Raw genomic sequence first — 11654 nt, 5'->3', positions numbered from 1 at the left:
TGGAGGAAACAGGTACAAAAGTATCTATATCCACAGTAAAACGAGTCCTAAATCAACATAACCTGAAAGGCCACTCAGCAAGAAAGAAGCCACTGCTCCAAAACCGACATAAAAAAGCTAGACTACGGTTTGCAACTGCACATGGGGACAAAGATCGTACTTTTTGGAGAAATGTTCTCTGGTCTGATAAAACAAGCCGAAGAACACCATCCCAACCGTGAAGCACGGGGGTGGCAGCATCATGTTGTGGGGGTGCTTTGCTGCAGGAGGGACTGGTGCAGTTCACAAAATAGATGGCACTATGAAGATGGAAAATGATGTGCATATATTGAAGCAACATCTCAAGACACCAGTCAGGAAGTTAAATCTTGGTCACAAATGGGTCTTCCAAATGGACAATGACCCCAAGCATACTTCCAAAGTTGTGGCAAAATGGCTTAAGGACAACAAAGTCAAGGTATTGGAGTGGCCATCACAAAACTCTTACCTCCTATATAAACTTTGTGTGCAGAACTGAATAAGCGTATGCGAGCAAGGAGGCCTACAAACCTGACTCAGTTACACCAGCTCTGTCAGGAATGGGCCAAAATCCACCCAACTTATTGTGGGAAGCTTGTGGAAGACTACACTAAACGTTTGACCCAAGTTAAAGAATTTAAAGGCAATGCTACCAAATACTAATTGAGTGTATGTAAACTTCTGACCCACTGGGAATGTGATGAAATAAATAAAAGCTGAAATAAATCATTCTCTCTACTATTATTCTAACATTTCACATTCTTAAAATAAAGTGGTGATCATAACTGACCTAAAACAGGGAATTTTTACTAGGATTAAATTTCAGTAATTGTGAAAAACTGAGTTTAAATGTATTTGGCTAAGGTGTATGTAAACTTCCCACTTCAAATGTAGAATATATTAACATGGTCATTGGTTTTTTAAATACAACTGTGGACAGTGGACTACTTGGAATGACATGTGAAGCTTCGATGGAGTGCTCTGTGAACATGGTGTTTTGCTGTGATGCTGGTTGGTCCTGCAGCTGTGTGTCTGCTGCCCTCTGCTGGTAGAAACACTATCATGTTGTAGTAGAAATATAAAATAGCAACGTGTTAGATTTATTTTCAGAAAAAAAGAGGTTATCCTCTATGGGCTAGGTGGGACGCTAGCGTGCCACCCGTGGTGCACTCCATCAACAGCAGGTGCATTTCAAGAGCGGCAAATTTGAATCCAAATAAATGTCAAAATTCAAATTTTTCAAACATACAACTATTTTACACCCTTTGAAAGATAAACATCTCCTTAATCTAACCACGTTTTACGATTTCAAAAAGGTTTTACGGCGAAAGCATAAATTTAGAGTATGTTAGGACAGTACATTTACAAGAGTTGTGTGTAATGTTTTGTCAAGTCAAAGACAGGGTCACCAAAACCATAAAACCAGCTAAAATGATGCACTAACCTTTTACAATCTCCATCAGATGACACTCCTAGGACATTATGTTAGACAATGCATGCATTTTTAGTTCTATCAAGTTCATATTTATATCCAAAAACAGCGTTTTACTATGGCATTGATGTTGAGGAAATCGTTTCCCTCCAATAACCGGCAGTCAAGTCAGCGTAACAAATTAAATAATTAAAATTAGAAAACATTGGTAAAATATTATATTGTCATTTAAAGAATTATAGATTTACATCTCTTGAACGCAATCAACTTGCCAGATTTAAAAATAACCTTACTGGGAAATCACACTTTGCAATAATCTGAGCACTGCGCCCAGAAAAATACGCGTTGCGATACAGACTAGACGTCATGTTGGGGAGATCTAAAATCGAAAATACTATGTAAATAATCCATTACCTTTGATTCTCTTCATCAGATGTCACTTCCAGGTATCACAGGTCCATAACGAATGTAGTTTTGTTCAAAAAAGCTCATCATTTATGTCCAAAAAGCTCCGTGTTGTTAGCACATGATCTAAGCCAGCCGGACTTCTCGTCATGAACGAGGGGAAAAAATATATTTCCGTTCGTTCAAACATGTCAAACGTTGTATAGCATAAATCATTAGGGCCTTTTTTAACCAGAACATGAATAATATTCAAGGTGGACGAATGCATACTCTTTTATAACGTATTGGAACGAGGGTACCCAACATGAACTCGCGCGCCAGGTGTCTAATGGGACATCATCGTTCCATGGCTCTTGTTCGGTCAGATCTCCCTCCAGAAGACTCAAAACACTTTGTAAAGGCTGGTGACATCTAGTGGAAGCAATAGGAAGTGCCAAAATATTCCTCAGCCCCTGTGTTTTTCAATGGGATAGGTTTAAAGTCAATACAACACATCAGGTATCCACTTCCTGTCAGAAAATGTCTCAGGGTTTTGCCTGCCAAATGAGTTCTGTTATACTCACAGACACCATTCAAACAGTTTTAGAAACTTTAGAGTGTTTTCTATCCATATATAATAAGTATATGCATATTCTAGTTACTGGGTAGGATTAGTAACCAGATTAAATCGGGTACATTTTTTTTATCCAGACGTGCAAATGCTGACCCCTAGCCCTAACAGGTTATCTAAGGGACTAGTTGCATGGTTGGACAACATTATCACCAAGTCTGTCTTCTAGTGGTTAGTAATGTCTCCGGCCCTAACCTGTCCCCCCCCCCCCCCGTGCTGTTTCTCCAGGTGACCTGTCTGCGTCTGACACGTCATTGGCTGAGATGGTTGAGCGTCACCGCCACCCCCTCCCCCAGGAGCTGATGCCCCTCCCCCCCTCTGAGAGCAGGGACAGCCCTCTGGACTGGACCCACCTGGTGGATGTGGCCAGCACCTTTGAGAGTAATTACAGTCTAATATATATTTAGATTTATATGGCTTTCTTTGAAATAATGGAAGGGATAACTGGATTATGGCTCAACTTTAACCCAACTAAACCTCCTTATAATACCCGAATATAATACCCATAATCTGTCTCTCTCTGTTCTCTCTCTCTGTTCTCTCTCTCTGTCTCTCTGTTCTCTCTCTCTGTTCTCTCTCTGTCTCTCTGTGTCTCTCTATTCTCTCTCTCTGTTCTCTCTCCCTCTCTCTGTTCTCTCTCCCTCTCTCCGCTCTCTCTGTCTCTCTGTTCTCTCTCTCTCTGTTCTCTCTCTCTCTGTTCTCTCTCTCTCTCTGTTCTCTCTCTCTCTCTGTTCCTCTCTCTCTCTGTTCTCTCTCTGTTCTCTCTGTTCTCTCTCTGTTCTCTCTGCCCTCTCTCTGTTCTCTCTCTCTCTCTCTGTTCTCTCTCTCTCTGTTCTCTCTCTCTCTGTTCTCTCTCTCTCTCTGTGTCCTCTCTCCGTCCAGTCCAGAGAGGGTTTGTGTTCAGTGATTCTAACCCCAGAGGTAGTGGAGCCTCCAGCCCTCACCAGACACAGCCCAGCCTGGAGATACAGCTTGGTCCTCTATCCAGACCCTCATCCAGGTAACCCACACCTGGTACAGCCTGGCCCTCTATCCAGGTAACCCACACCAGGTACAGCCTGGCCCTCTATCCAGGTAACCCACACCAGGTACAGCCTGGCCCTCTATCCAGGTAACCCACACCAGGTACAGCCTGGCCCTCTATCCAGGTAACCCACACCAGGTACAGCCTGGCCCTCTATCCAGGTAACCCACACCAGGTACAGCCTGGCCCTCTATCCAGGTAACCCACACCAGGTACAGCCTGGCCCTCTATCCAGGCATCATAGTTATTACTGGATGTGTTTTTAGATGATGCCAGATCTCACATCCTGACTACTCATAGTTATTACTAGATGTGTTTTTAGATGATGCCAGATCTCATGTGGTTGGATGTGTGTTCGTCACTCTTCCCCCAGTGAGGGTCCTGCAGGTTTGGAGAGGAAGTTGACCAAGCTGGAAGCCATGGTTAGGATGCTGCAGGATGACCTGAAGAAGGTAACACACCAGGACACTCACACTCACAACATAAGTCTCCTCTCTCTCTCTCTGTCGTCGTTTCAGCAGATTGATGGGATAAATGGGCATCAGTAACCACACAAATCAATAGATGCACTTAACTCAGAAACGAACCAGGAAGACGACAAGGCTCAAACTAATGGACTACTCTGGACGGACAGATTGGTGTTTGTACTGGCGCTCACAAAAATACGCACGCACGTACACACACAAACTTCTGCTCAACCCACTGTCCTTTCTGAAACTTTAGCTGTGTCCGATCTCTACGTTTGTCAAAGCTGCCTACTGTTTTTCTCATGGCTCAGGGATATTTGAAACGAGTGTTGGAACAAACTTGGTCACACAGTTTTCTGTCCTTTTAGTTAGTGAATCAGCCGTTTGTCATTCCTGGTGGTTTAGATACAATCTGTTATACAATGTTGCTAAACTCTCTAACTTCTCTCTCTCCCTCTATCCCTCCTCCCTCTCCTATCTCTCCCCCTCCCTCCTCTCTCACCCTCCTTCTCCCTCTATCCCTCCTCCCTCTCCAATCCCTCCTACCCTCCTTCTCTCCCCCTCCTTCTCCCTCTACCTCACTCTCCCTCTATCTCTCACCCTCCTTCTCCCTCTATCCCTCCTCCCTCTCCAATCCCTCCTACCCTCCTTCTCTCCCCCTCCTTCTCCCTCTACCTCACTCTCCCTCTATCTCTCACCCTCCTTCTCCCTCTATCCCTCCTCCCTCTCCAATCCCTCCTACCCTCCTTCTCTCCCCCTCCTTCTCCCTCTACCTCACTCTCCCTCTATCTCTCACCCTCCTTCTCCCTCTATCCCTCCTCCCTCTCCAATCCCTCTCACCCTCCTTCTACCTCTCTATCCCTCTCCCTCTCCTATCTCTCCAACTCCCTCCTCTCTCCCCCCTCCTCTCTCACCCTCCTTCTCCCTCTACCTCTCTCTATCTCTCCCATTATCTCTCCTTTCCTTCCCTCCCTCCCTCTCCTCTCCTTTCCTTCCCTCCCTCTCCTTTCCTTCCCTCCCTCTCCTTTCCTACCCTCCCTCCCTCTCCTTTCCTTTCCTCCCTCTCCTTTCCTTCCCTCCCTCCTTCTCACTCTCCTTTCCCTCCCTCCCTCCTTCTCACTCTCCTTTCCTTCCCTCCCTCCCTCCCTCCCTCCCTCCCTCCCTCCCTCCCTCCCTCCCTCCCTCCCTCCCTCCCTCCCTCCCTCCCTCTCCTTTCCTTCCTCCCTGTAGGAGCGTGAGGAGAAGCAGCGTCTCCATCTACAGATCAAGATGCTCTGGGAAGATAACCAGCGGCTGCAGGAGGAGTCCCAGAGCTCTGCTGCCAAGCTCAAGAAGTTCACAGAGTGGGTTTTCAACACCATCGACATGAACTGAGACAGAGAGGAGAGGAGAGGGGAGGAAGAGGAGAAGAGGAGGAGGAAGTGATGAAAGGAAGCGCGAGAAGGGAAGGAAGAGGGAGAAGAGGAGGAGAGAGTGAGGAAGGGGAAGAGAGTGAGAAGAGGAAGAGAGAAAGTGATTGTCCTTGACTACTAGCCAAACAAAGGGACCAGTACCAACCACCCTAAAACCATTTCCCCTTCTCCCTGGAACTCACTGAAGGATGTATTCCAACCCCCATGTCTCCTTCTTACCCTCGGTCTTCAGTAAAGTTCCCTTCTCACACTCAGGACCAGAGCCTAGAAGGACAATGTTCTTATGTTAAATAATACTGTCCTCACACACTGGCTGAGGAGGTGTGTATTTGTGATGTGGTTTCAGTACTGGCCAGAAATACTGTAGCTCAGAGGACTAGAGCGTTCCCTCCTCGTCTCGTCTCCTCATCTCGTCTCCTCGTCTCCTTCCACAGTGTCTGAGCTGACTTCACTCTGGGAGTGGTAGGAAGACAGAGAGAGTTATGTTTACCCAGATAGCCTCAGTGTCTGTACAGTACATCTCTTCAGCTGAGGCCTCAGAACATAGACCACACTAACTGTAACAGCCCCTGTGGAAGCTGGAATTGCCCCTCCTCTCTCTCCTCCCTCTCCTTCTCTCCTCTCTCTCCCTCTCTCCTTCTCTCCTCTCTCTCCCTCTCTCCTTCTCTCCTTTCTCTCCTCTCTCTCCTTCTCTCCTCTCTCTCCTTCTCTCCTCCTTCTCTCCTCCCTCTTTCCTCCTTCTCTCCTCCTTCTCTCCTCCTTCTCTCCTCCTTCTCTCCTCCTTCTCTCCTCCTTCTCTCCTCCTTCTCTCCTCCTTCTCTCTTCCCTCTCCCTCTCCTCTCCTCCACTCCTCCCTCTCTCCTCCCTCTCTCCACCTCTCCCTCTCTCCACCTCTCCTCCCTCTCCTTCTCTCCTCCTTCTCTCTTCCCTCTCCCTCTCCTCTCCTCCACTCCTCCCTCTCTCCTCTCCTCCACTCCTCCCTCTCTCCTCCCTCTCTCCACCTCTCCTCCTCTCCTAACCCTGACTCATCTAATGCTACTTCTGTCTACAACTATCCCAATAGACAGACAGACCTGCCTGCTGTTTTCTGTCCAATCACATTCCTCTACTTACAAGGGAACAAACATACAGATCTTCATCTTCACCCGTTTCTATTGGACCAACCAAGTAGAGAGAATGAAGAGCCAGCGATCCAGGTACTTCCTGGGTTAACTAGTTGTCTATGGAATACTGGACATTCTGACCAAGGGATTGTATCTGTACTGCTTTGGACCAGGGCATTGAGAAGCATGTGCTTCTAACATCTGACAGAGAACTTTCCAAGAGTCTGGAAAAATAGGTATTTTGGCAGTTGGAGTTTTGTCCATCCCCCCTCCCACCATATTGCCCTCCAACTAGTATCATTGACCAGTAATGTGTTACGTCCGAGCCCAGATACCTTGCACTCTCAAGCTACCCCCCCAACCACACACACACTCTGACCCCCCAAACTGCACTCTGACCCCCCCCAACCGCACTCTGACCCCCCCAAACTGCACTCTGACCCCCTCCACAAATTACTCTGACCCCCCCCAAACTGCACTCTGACCCCCTCCACAAATTACTCTGACCCCCCCAAACTGCGCTCTGACCTCCCCCCAAACCAAACACACTCTGACCCCCCTCAGAAACATCCGGCATCCTGAATCCCAGAATCCATTGTAGGTGCTTGTGACACTTTGACCAAACCTGACAGCAAAACTTAATTCCACGTCCGTTAAATAACCAAGTCATTAACAGCAGAGATATATACTATGATCACATGGCTGAAATCAGGACTATATTGCTAATAGAACGCTGTTTTAAAAGCAATAAGCACAGAACATAACCAGACTTCCTGTTCCTTTTACAAGAGAAGTTCTGAGGACCAGTCGGATTGAAACGGCCGTCTTACTCCAAGCAGAGTTATGGAACAGCGACGGGACATCTTCAGCTTTTTGGTGTTACGACGCGATGAAGAAAAGAAAGAAGAAAAAGAGAGGATTCTTCTCTTTCACCCCACCATCTCAAGGAATGTGATTCACTTCTAATCGTTTTAAATCGGGAGGGGGGGGGGATTTAATTTATTTCTTTGTATTATAAAAATCAATAAATAAGTTGTTCTTATTGCGTACAGTACAACTGAAGTCGTCAGTGTTTAGTTTTCTCTTAGAAAATGTCATTATTTTATGATCTAAATGGCTTTGATTCTTTCCATTCTTGCTTTTAAAGCCTGACGTTATGGTTTCTACTAGCTCTGGTCCAGGGCATTAGTCCATGTTCCTCCACTCCTGTTAGTAGAGATACTTGCACCATGGACCAGAGCTAGCTTCCTATATTATTAATATCTCGTTTCGTGGTGCCAGAGCCTGCTGTTGTGTTGCTTACAGTGCCCTCCAGTGGTGAAAAGTGGAAGTGTCACTCAACATAAAAATAATCAATGTGCTGCCATGATCCATCCTCCGTGAATTAAAACACCTCTCTGTCTCTATAGTCGGAAACTAGTCTTTTATTCAGTTAAACTCCCACAGATAAAGGAAGAAAGGATAACTATGTGATTCAATCTGAACCCCTCAAAGTCAAGCTACTCTTGCTGCAATACAGGTGACTGAGAGCAATAGAGTACAATATATATTGTTGTTGTTGTTTGGGTGTGAATGAATGTGTTAGATTGAAACTATCTCCATGTAGTTTGTATTCTTCATCCAATGATAGGGAGACAGAACGTTGGTCCTGGCTTGTATTCTAGCACAACTCCTATGGTCACAGTTGTCAAGACGGCACAAACCGGTCTGGGACCAGGCTAAGAAAACAGCTGTATCACTAATAAAATGGACAACTACCATTAGCTGGTATAACATATATATACACACACACTTCAACGTGTCAAGTTTCTTTGAAGCTGTTGCATTATAATAAAGGATCTGGCTGTCTTTCCACCTCCATAGAGACACTGTTACATAAGACTGGCAGACAGACAGACACCAGGACAGGGCAGGGAGGGAAACACTTAGTCATCACTCAGGTGTGTGTGTGTGTCCCTTTTGCTGTGTGTATTTGTGTGTCCCTTGTGTCAGTGTGTGTGTGATGGGTATTGCTGAACAGCCAGCCCCATATTCCCTCTACCTTTGTTGGGGTGAGGGGTCTCTGACCTTTGACCTCTGTTGGGGGGAGGGATCTTTAGCCTCTGTTGGGGTGAGGGTCTCTGACCTTTAACCTCTGTTGGGGTGAGGGGTCTCTGACCTTTAACCTCTTGGGGTGAGGGGTCTCTGACCTCTGTTGGGGTGAGGGGGTCTCCCTTCTACTTGTAAAATATTCCTCCAGGGATTACACCCCAGTGCTCATCAAAACCTAATGAGTAGTCACCAGAAGCCCACCGTGTTCGGTCTGAGCGTGCTAGCATGTAGCCTGAGCTAGCTAGAGACAGCTCCAGAACTATGAAGTGGGGCCTAGAATGTTTAGAACAACTCTGTCTGTCTGTCTGTCTGTCTGTCTGTCTGGATCTAGAGAGGCGTGTCTGACTCTTGGTTCTGTTGTAAGAATCGTCCAACCCACCTTATCCCTTCCCTTACAGTACCAGTGACTGGTGAAGAACACTAGTCCATATTGAAATAAGATGTTATTTCTAGAATTTATTGCCATAGTTTTGTACTATGTTGTCCTCTCAAAGTAATACATGACGAACTATCACGTAGAGCAGAGAGGTTGAAGTTTTGAGTTCCATGTTCTTGTACACACAAACAGTCGCGTGCGAGAACACACACACACACACACACACACACACACACACACACACACACACACACACACACACCTCTCTCTCTCACCTTGATACAGTACCAGGCTTATTCCTCCATTCTGAATGTTCTGTCACGTTACTCTTCACTTTTTCATTTATTTTCTTTTTGCTCCCCTGTTGTTCCTTCTGTCCTGTTGTTCCTTCTGTCCTGTTGTTCCTTCTGTCCTGTTGTTCCTGTCTGTTCCTGTCTGTTCCTTCTGTCCTGTTGTTCCTTCTGTCCTGTTGTTCCTTCTGTCCTGTTGTTCCTTCTGTTCTGTCCTGTTGTTCCTTCTGTCTGGCTGTCCTGTTGTTCCTTCTGTTCTGTCCTGTTGTTCCTTCTGTCCTGTTGTTCCTTCTGTCCTGTTGTTCCTTCTGTCCTGTTGTTCCTTCTGTTCTGTCCTGTTGTTCCTTCTGTCCTGTTGTTCCTTCTGTCCTGTTGTTCCTTCTGTCCTGTTGTTCCTTCTGTCCTGTTGTTCCTTCTGTCCTGTTGTTCCTTCTGTCCTGTTGTTCCTTCTGTCCTGTTGTTCCTTCTGTCCTGTTCTGCTGTTCCTTCTGTCCTGTTGTTCCTTCTGTCCTGTTGTTCCTTCTGTCCTGTTGTTCCTTCTGTCCTGTCTGTTCCGTTCTGTCCTGTTGTTCCTTCTGTCCTGTTGTTCCTTCTGTCCTGTTGTTCCTTCTGTCCTGTTGTTCCTTCTGTCCTGTTGTTCCTGTCTGTCCTGTTGTTCCTTCTGTCCTGTTGTTCCTTCTGTTCTGTTCTGTTGTTCCTTCTGTCCTGTTGTTCCTTCTGTCCTGTTGTTCCTTCTGCTGTCCTGTTGTTCCTTCTGTCCTGTTGTTCCTTCTGTTCTGTCCTGTTGTTCCTTCTGTTCTGTCCTGTTGTTCCTTCTGTCCTGTCCTGTTTCATTATGTTCTGTTCTGCTGTTCGTTCTGTTCTGTTGTTCCTTATGTTCTGCTGTTCCTTATGGCTGGCTGCTAGATAATTGCCGTTATGCAGTGAGTAATCAGAGCAACAAAGAGGAGACAAGAGGGAGGGAGAGAAAAGGGCAGAAGGACACCTATGTCCCCAAACTGCACTCTGACCCCCCCAAACTGAACTCTGACCCCCCTTCCTTATGTTCTGTTGTTCCTTATGTTCTGTTGTTCCTTATGTTCTGTTGTTCGTTCTGTTTGGTTGTTCCTTATGTTCTGTTGTTCGTTCTGTTTGGTTGTTCCTTATGTTCTGTTGTTCCTTATGTTCTGTTCTGTTGTCTTCTGTTGTTCCTTCTGTTGGGTTTGGTTGTTCCTTCTGTATGACTGTTCCTTCTATTCTGTTAAGACATTTAGAAAACAAGACCAAGAAATTCTGGGAGTGTGAATGTAACATAATGTTTTGTAATTATATTTTTAGTTTCCCCCCAAAAAATTTAAAAAGGGATCTTTGCAGATTGTTTTGTACAAATGGTTGTTGCGACTGGATAGTATCAAATGTGTATAAAAACCACTCCTGTATGTATGTTATCTAAATGTACTTTATTTCTCTCTGATTACATCCCAAATGGCACCCTATTCCCTATCTAGTGCACTACTTGTTAAAAGTAGCGCACTAGATGGGGAATAGGGTGCCATTTGGTACGTGTCCTCATTGTTGCTGGTACTGTAGTATTTCAGTGGCTTAAGTAGGGGTTTATGGGGGACAGTATTCTGTTGGAAACATGGGCCCTGATTCTAGTTAAACAAATTACCATGAAGAAATCAAACCGTTTTTGAATTTAATGCACATTTAAAAAATAAAAAATACTGGTTATTAATGAACAAAGTACTGTTTACATCCAATGTTTGTAAAATGTAGAGGTGTATAAAAGAGACATTTTCAGTGGTCATCACACTATTAAAGTTTTTTGAATTAAAATCTTCATTTGAGCCGCAGTTTTCTGTTGTAGTGTGGGAGGAGAGAGACTGCTTTTGTTTTGCTGCTTGCGTAGATGTGTGTGTGTTTGTGTGGGCACTCACAATGCCGTTGCTTACTGGTCCAACAAATATATTTATCTGCCAATAGATTAAAGGCATCCAGAAGTGTTTATGTGTTTCACTTTCCTTTGTGAATTAAGCGAGAGCTCTGTTTCGAGTGACTGTTCTGTTGTTTTGCTGCTGGAGTCTGCCTCCCTCTACTTCTCTCTCTCTCTCCTCTTTCTCTCTGTACACTCACACCAGCTCAGTTTCATGAGTATCTGTTTGGCTGGCTGCTAGATAATTGCAGTTTTGCAGTGAGTAATCAGAGCAACAAAGAGGAGACAAGAGGGAGGGAGAGAAAAGGGCAGAAGGACGGGAGGGGAAAGAGAGAGGGTGGAGGGAGGGATGAGAGAGGGAGGGGGGAGAGAGGGACTGGAGATGAGGGGAGTTGAAGGGATAGAGGGACGGGAGGGGAGAGGAGGAGGGGGGGGGGGTGATATGAGAGGTGGTAAGGATAGGGGGGGAGAGGGACTGGAGACTGGCACCGCCCTGCACTGCCCTTATGTT

At 45.7% G+C, this 11654-nt stretch overlaps 1 protein-coding gene across 2 annotated transcripts in view; it reads left to right on the top strand.

Moving 5' to 3' along the window:
- The window catches only part of LOC106571085 (signal-induced proliferation-associated 1-like protein 1), a 215606-nt gene extending 207356 nt beyond the window's left edge, over nucleotides 1–8250 (top strand). For both annotated transcript variants that reach the window (XM_014143753.3, XM_014143752.3), the window contains exons 23-26: nucleotides 2694–2846; nucleotides 3348–3465; nucleotides 3863–3941; nucleotides 5187–8250. In XM_014143753.3, coding sequence (XP_013999228.2) covers nucleotides 2694–2846; nucleotides 3348–3465; nucleotides 3863–3941; nucleotides 5187–5330 — 494 coding nt within the window. In that variant the 3' untranslated portion in view covers nucleotides 5331–8250. The remainder of the gene's footprint in view (nucleotides 1–2693; nucleotides 2847–3347; nucleotides 3466–3862; nucleotides 3942–5186) is intronic.
- Nucleotides 8251–11654: the final 3404 nt, after the last annotated feature.

Source organism: Salmo salar, chromosome 15 (assembly GCF_965601325.2).
Source record: "Salmo salar chromosome 15, fSalSal1, whole genome shotgun sequence".
Taxonomy (NCBI): domain Eukaryota; kingdom Metazoa; phylum Chordata; class Actinopteri; order Salmoniformes; family Salmonidae; genus Salmo; species Salmo salar.
The sequence above is the reverse complement of the archived record's forward strand: the minus strand, read 5'-3'. Positions and strand labels throughout refer to the sequence as shown.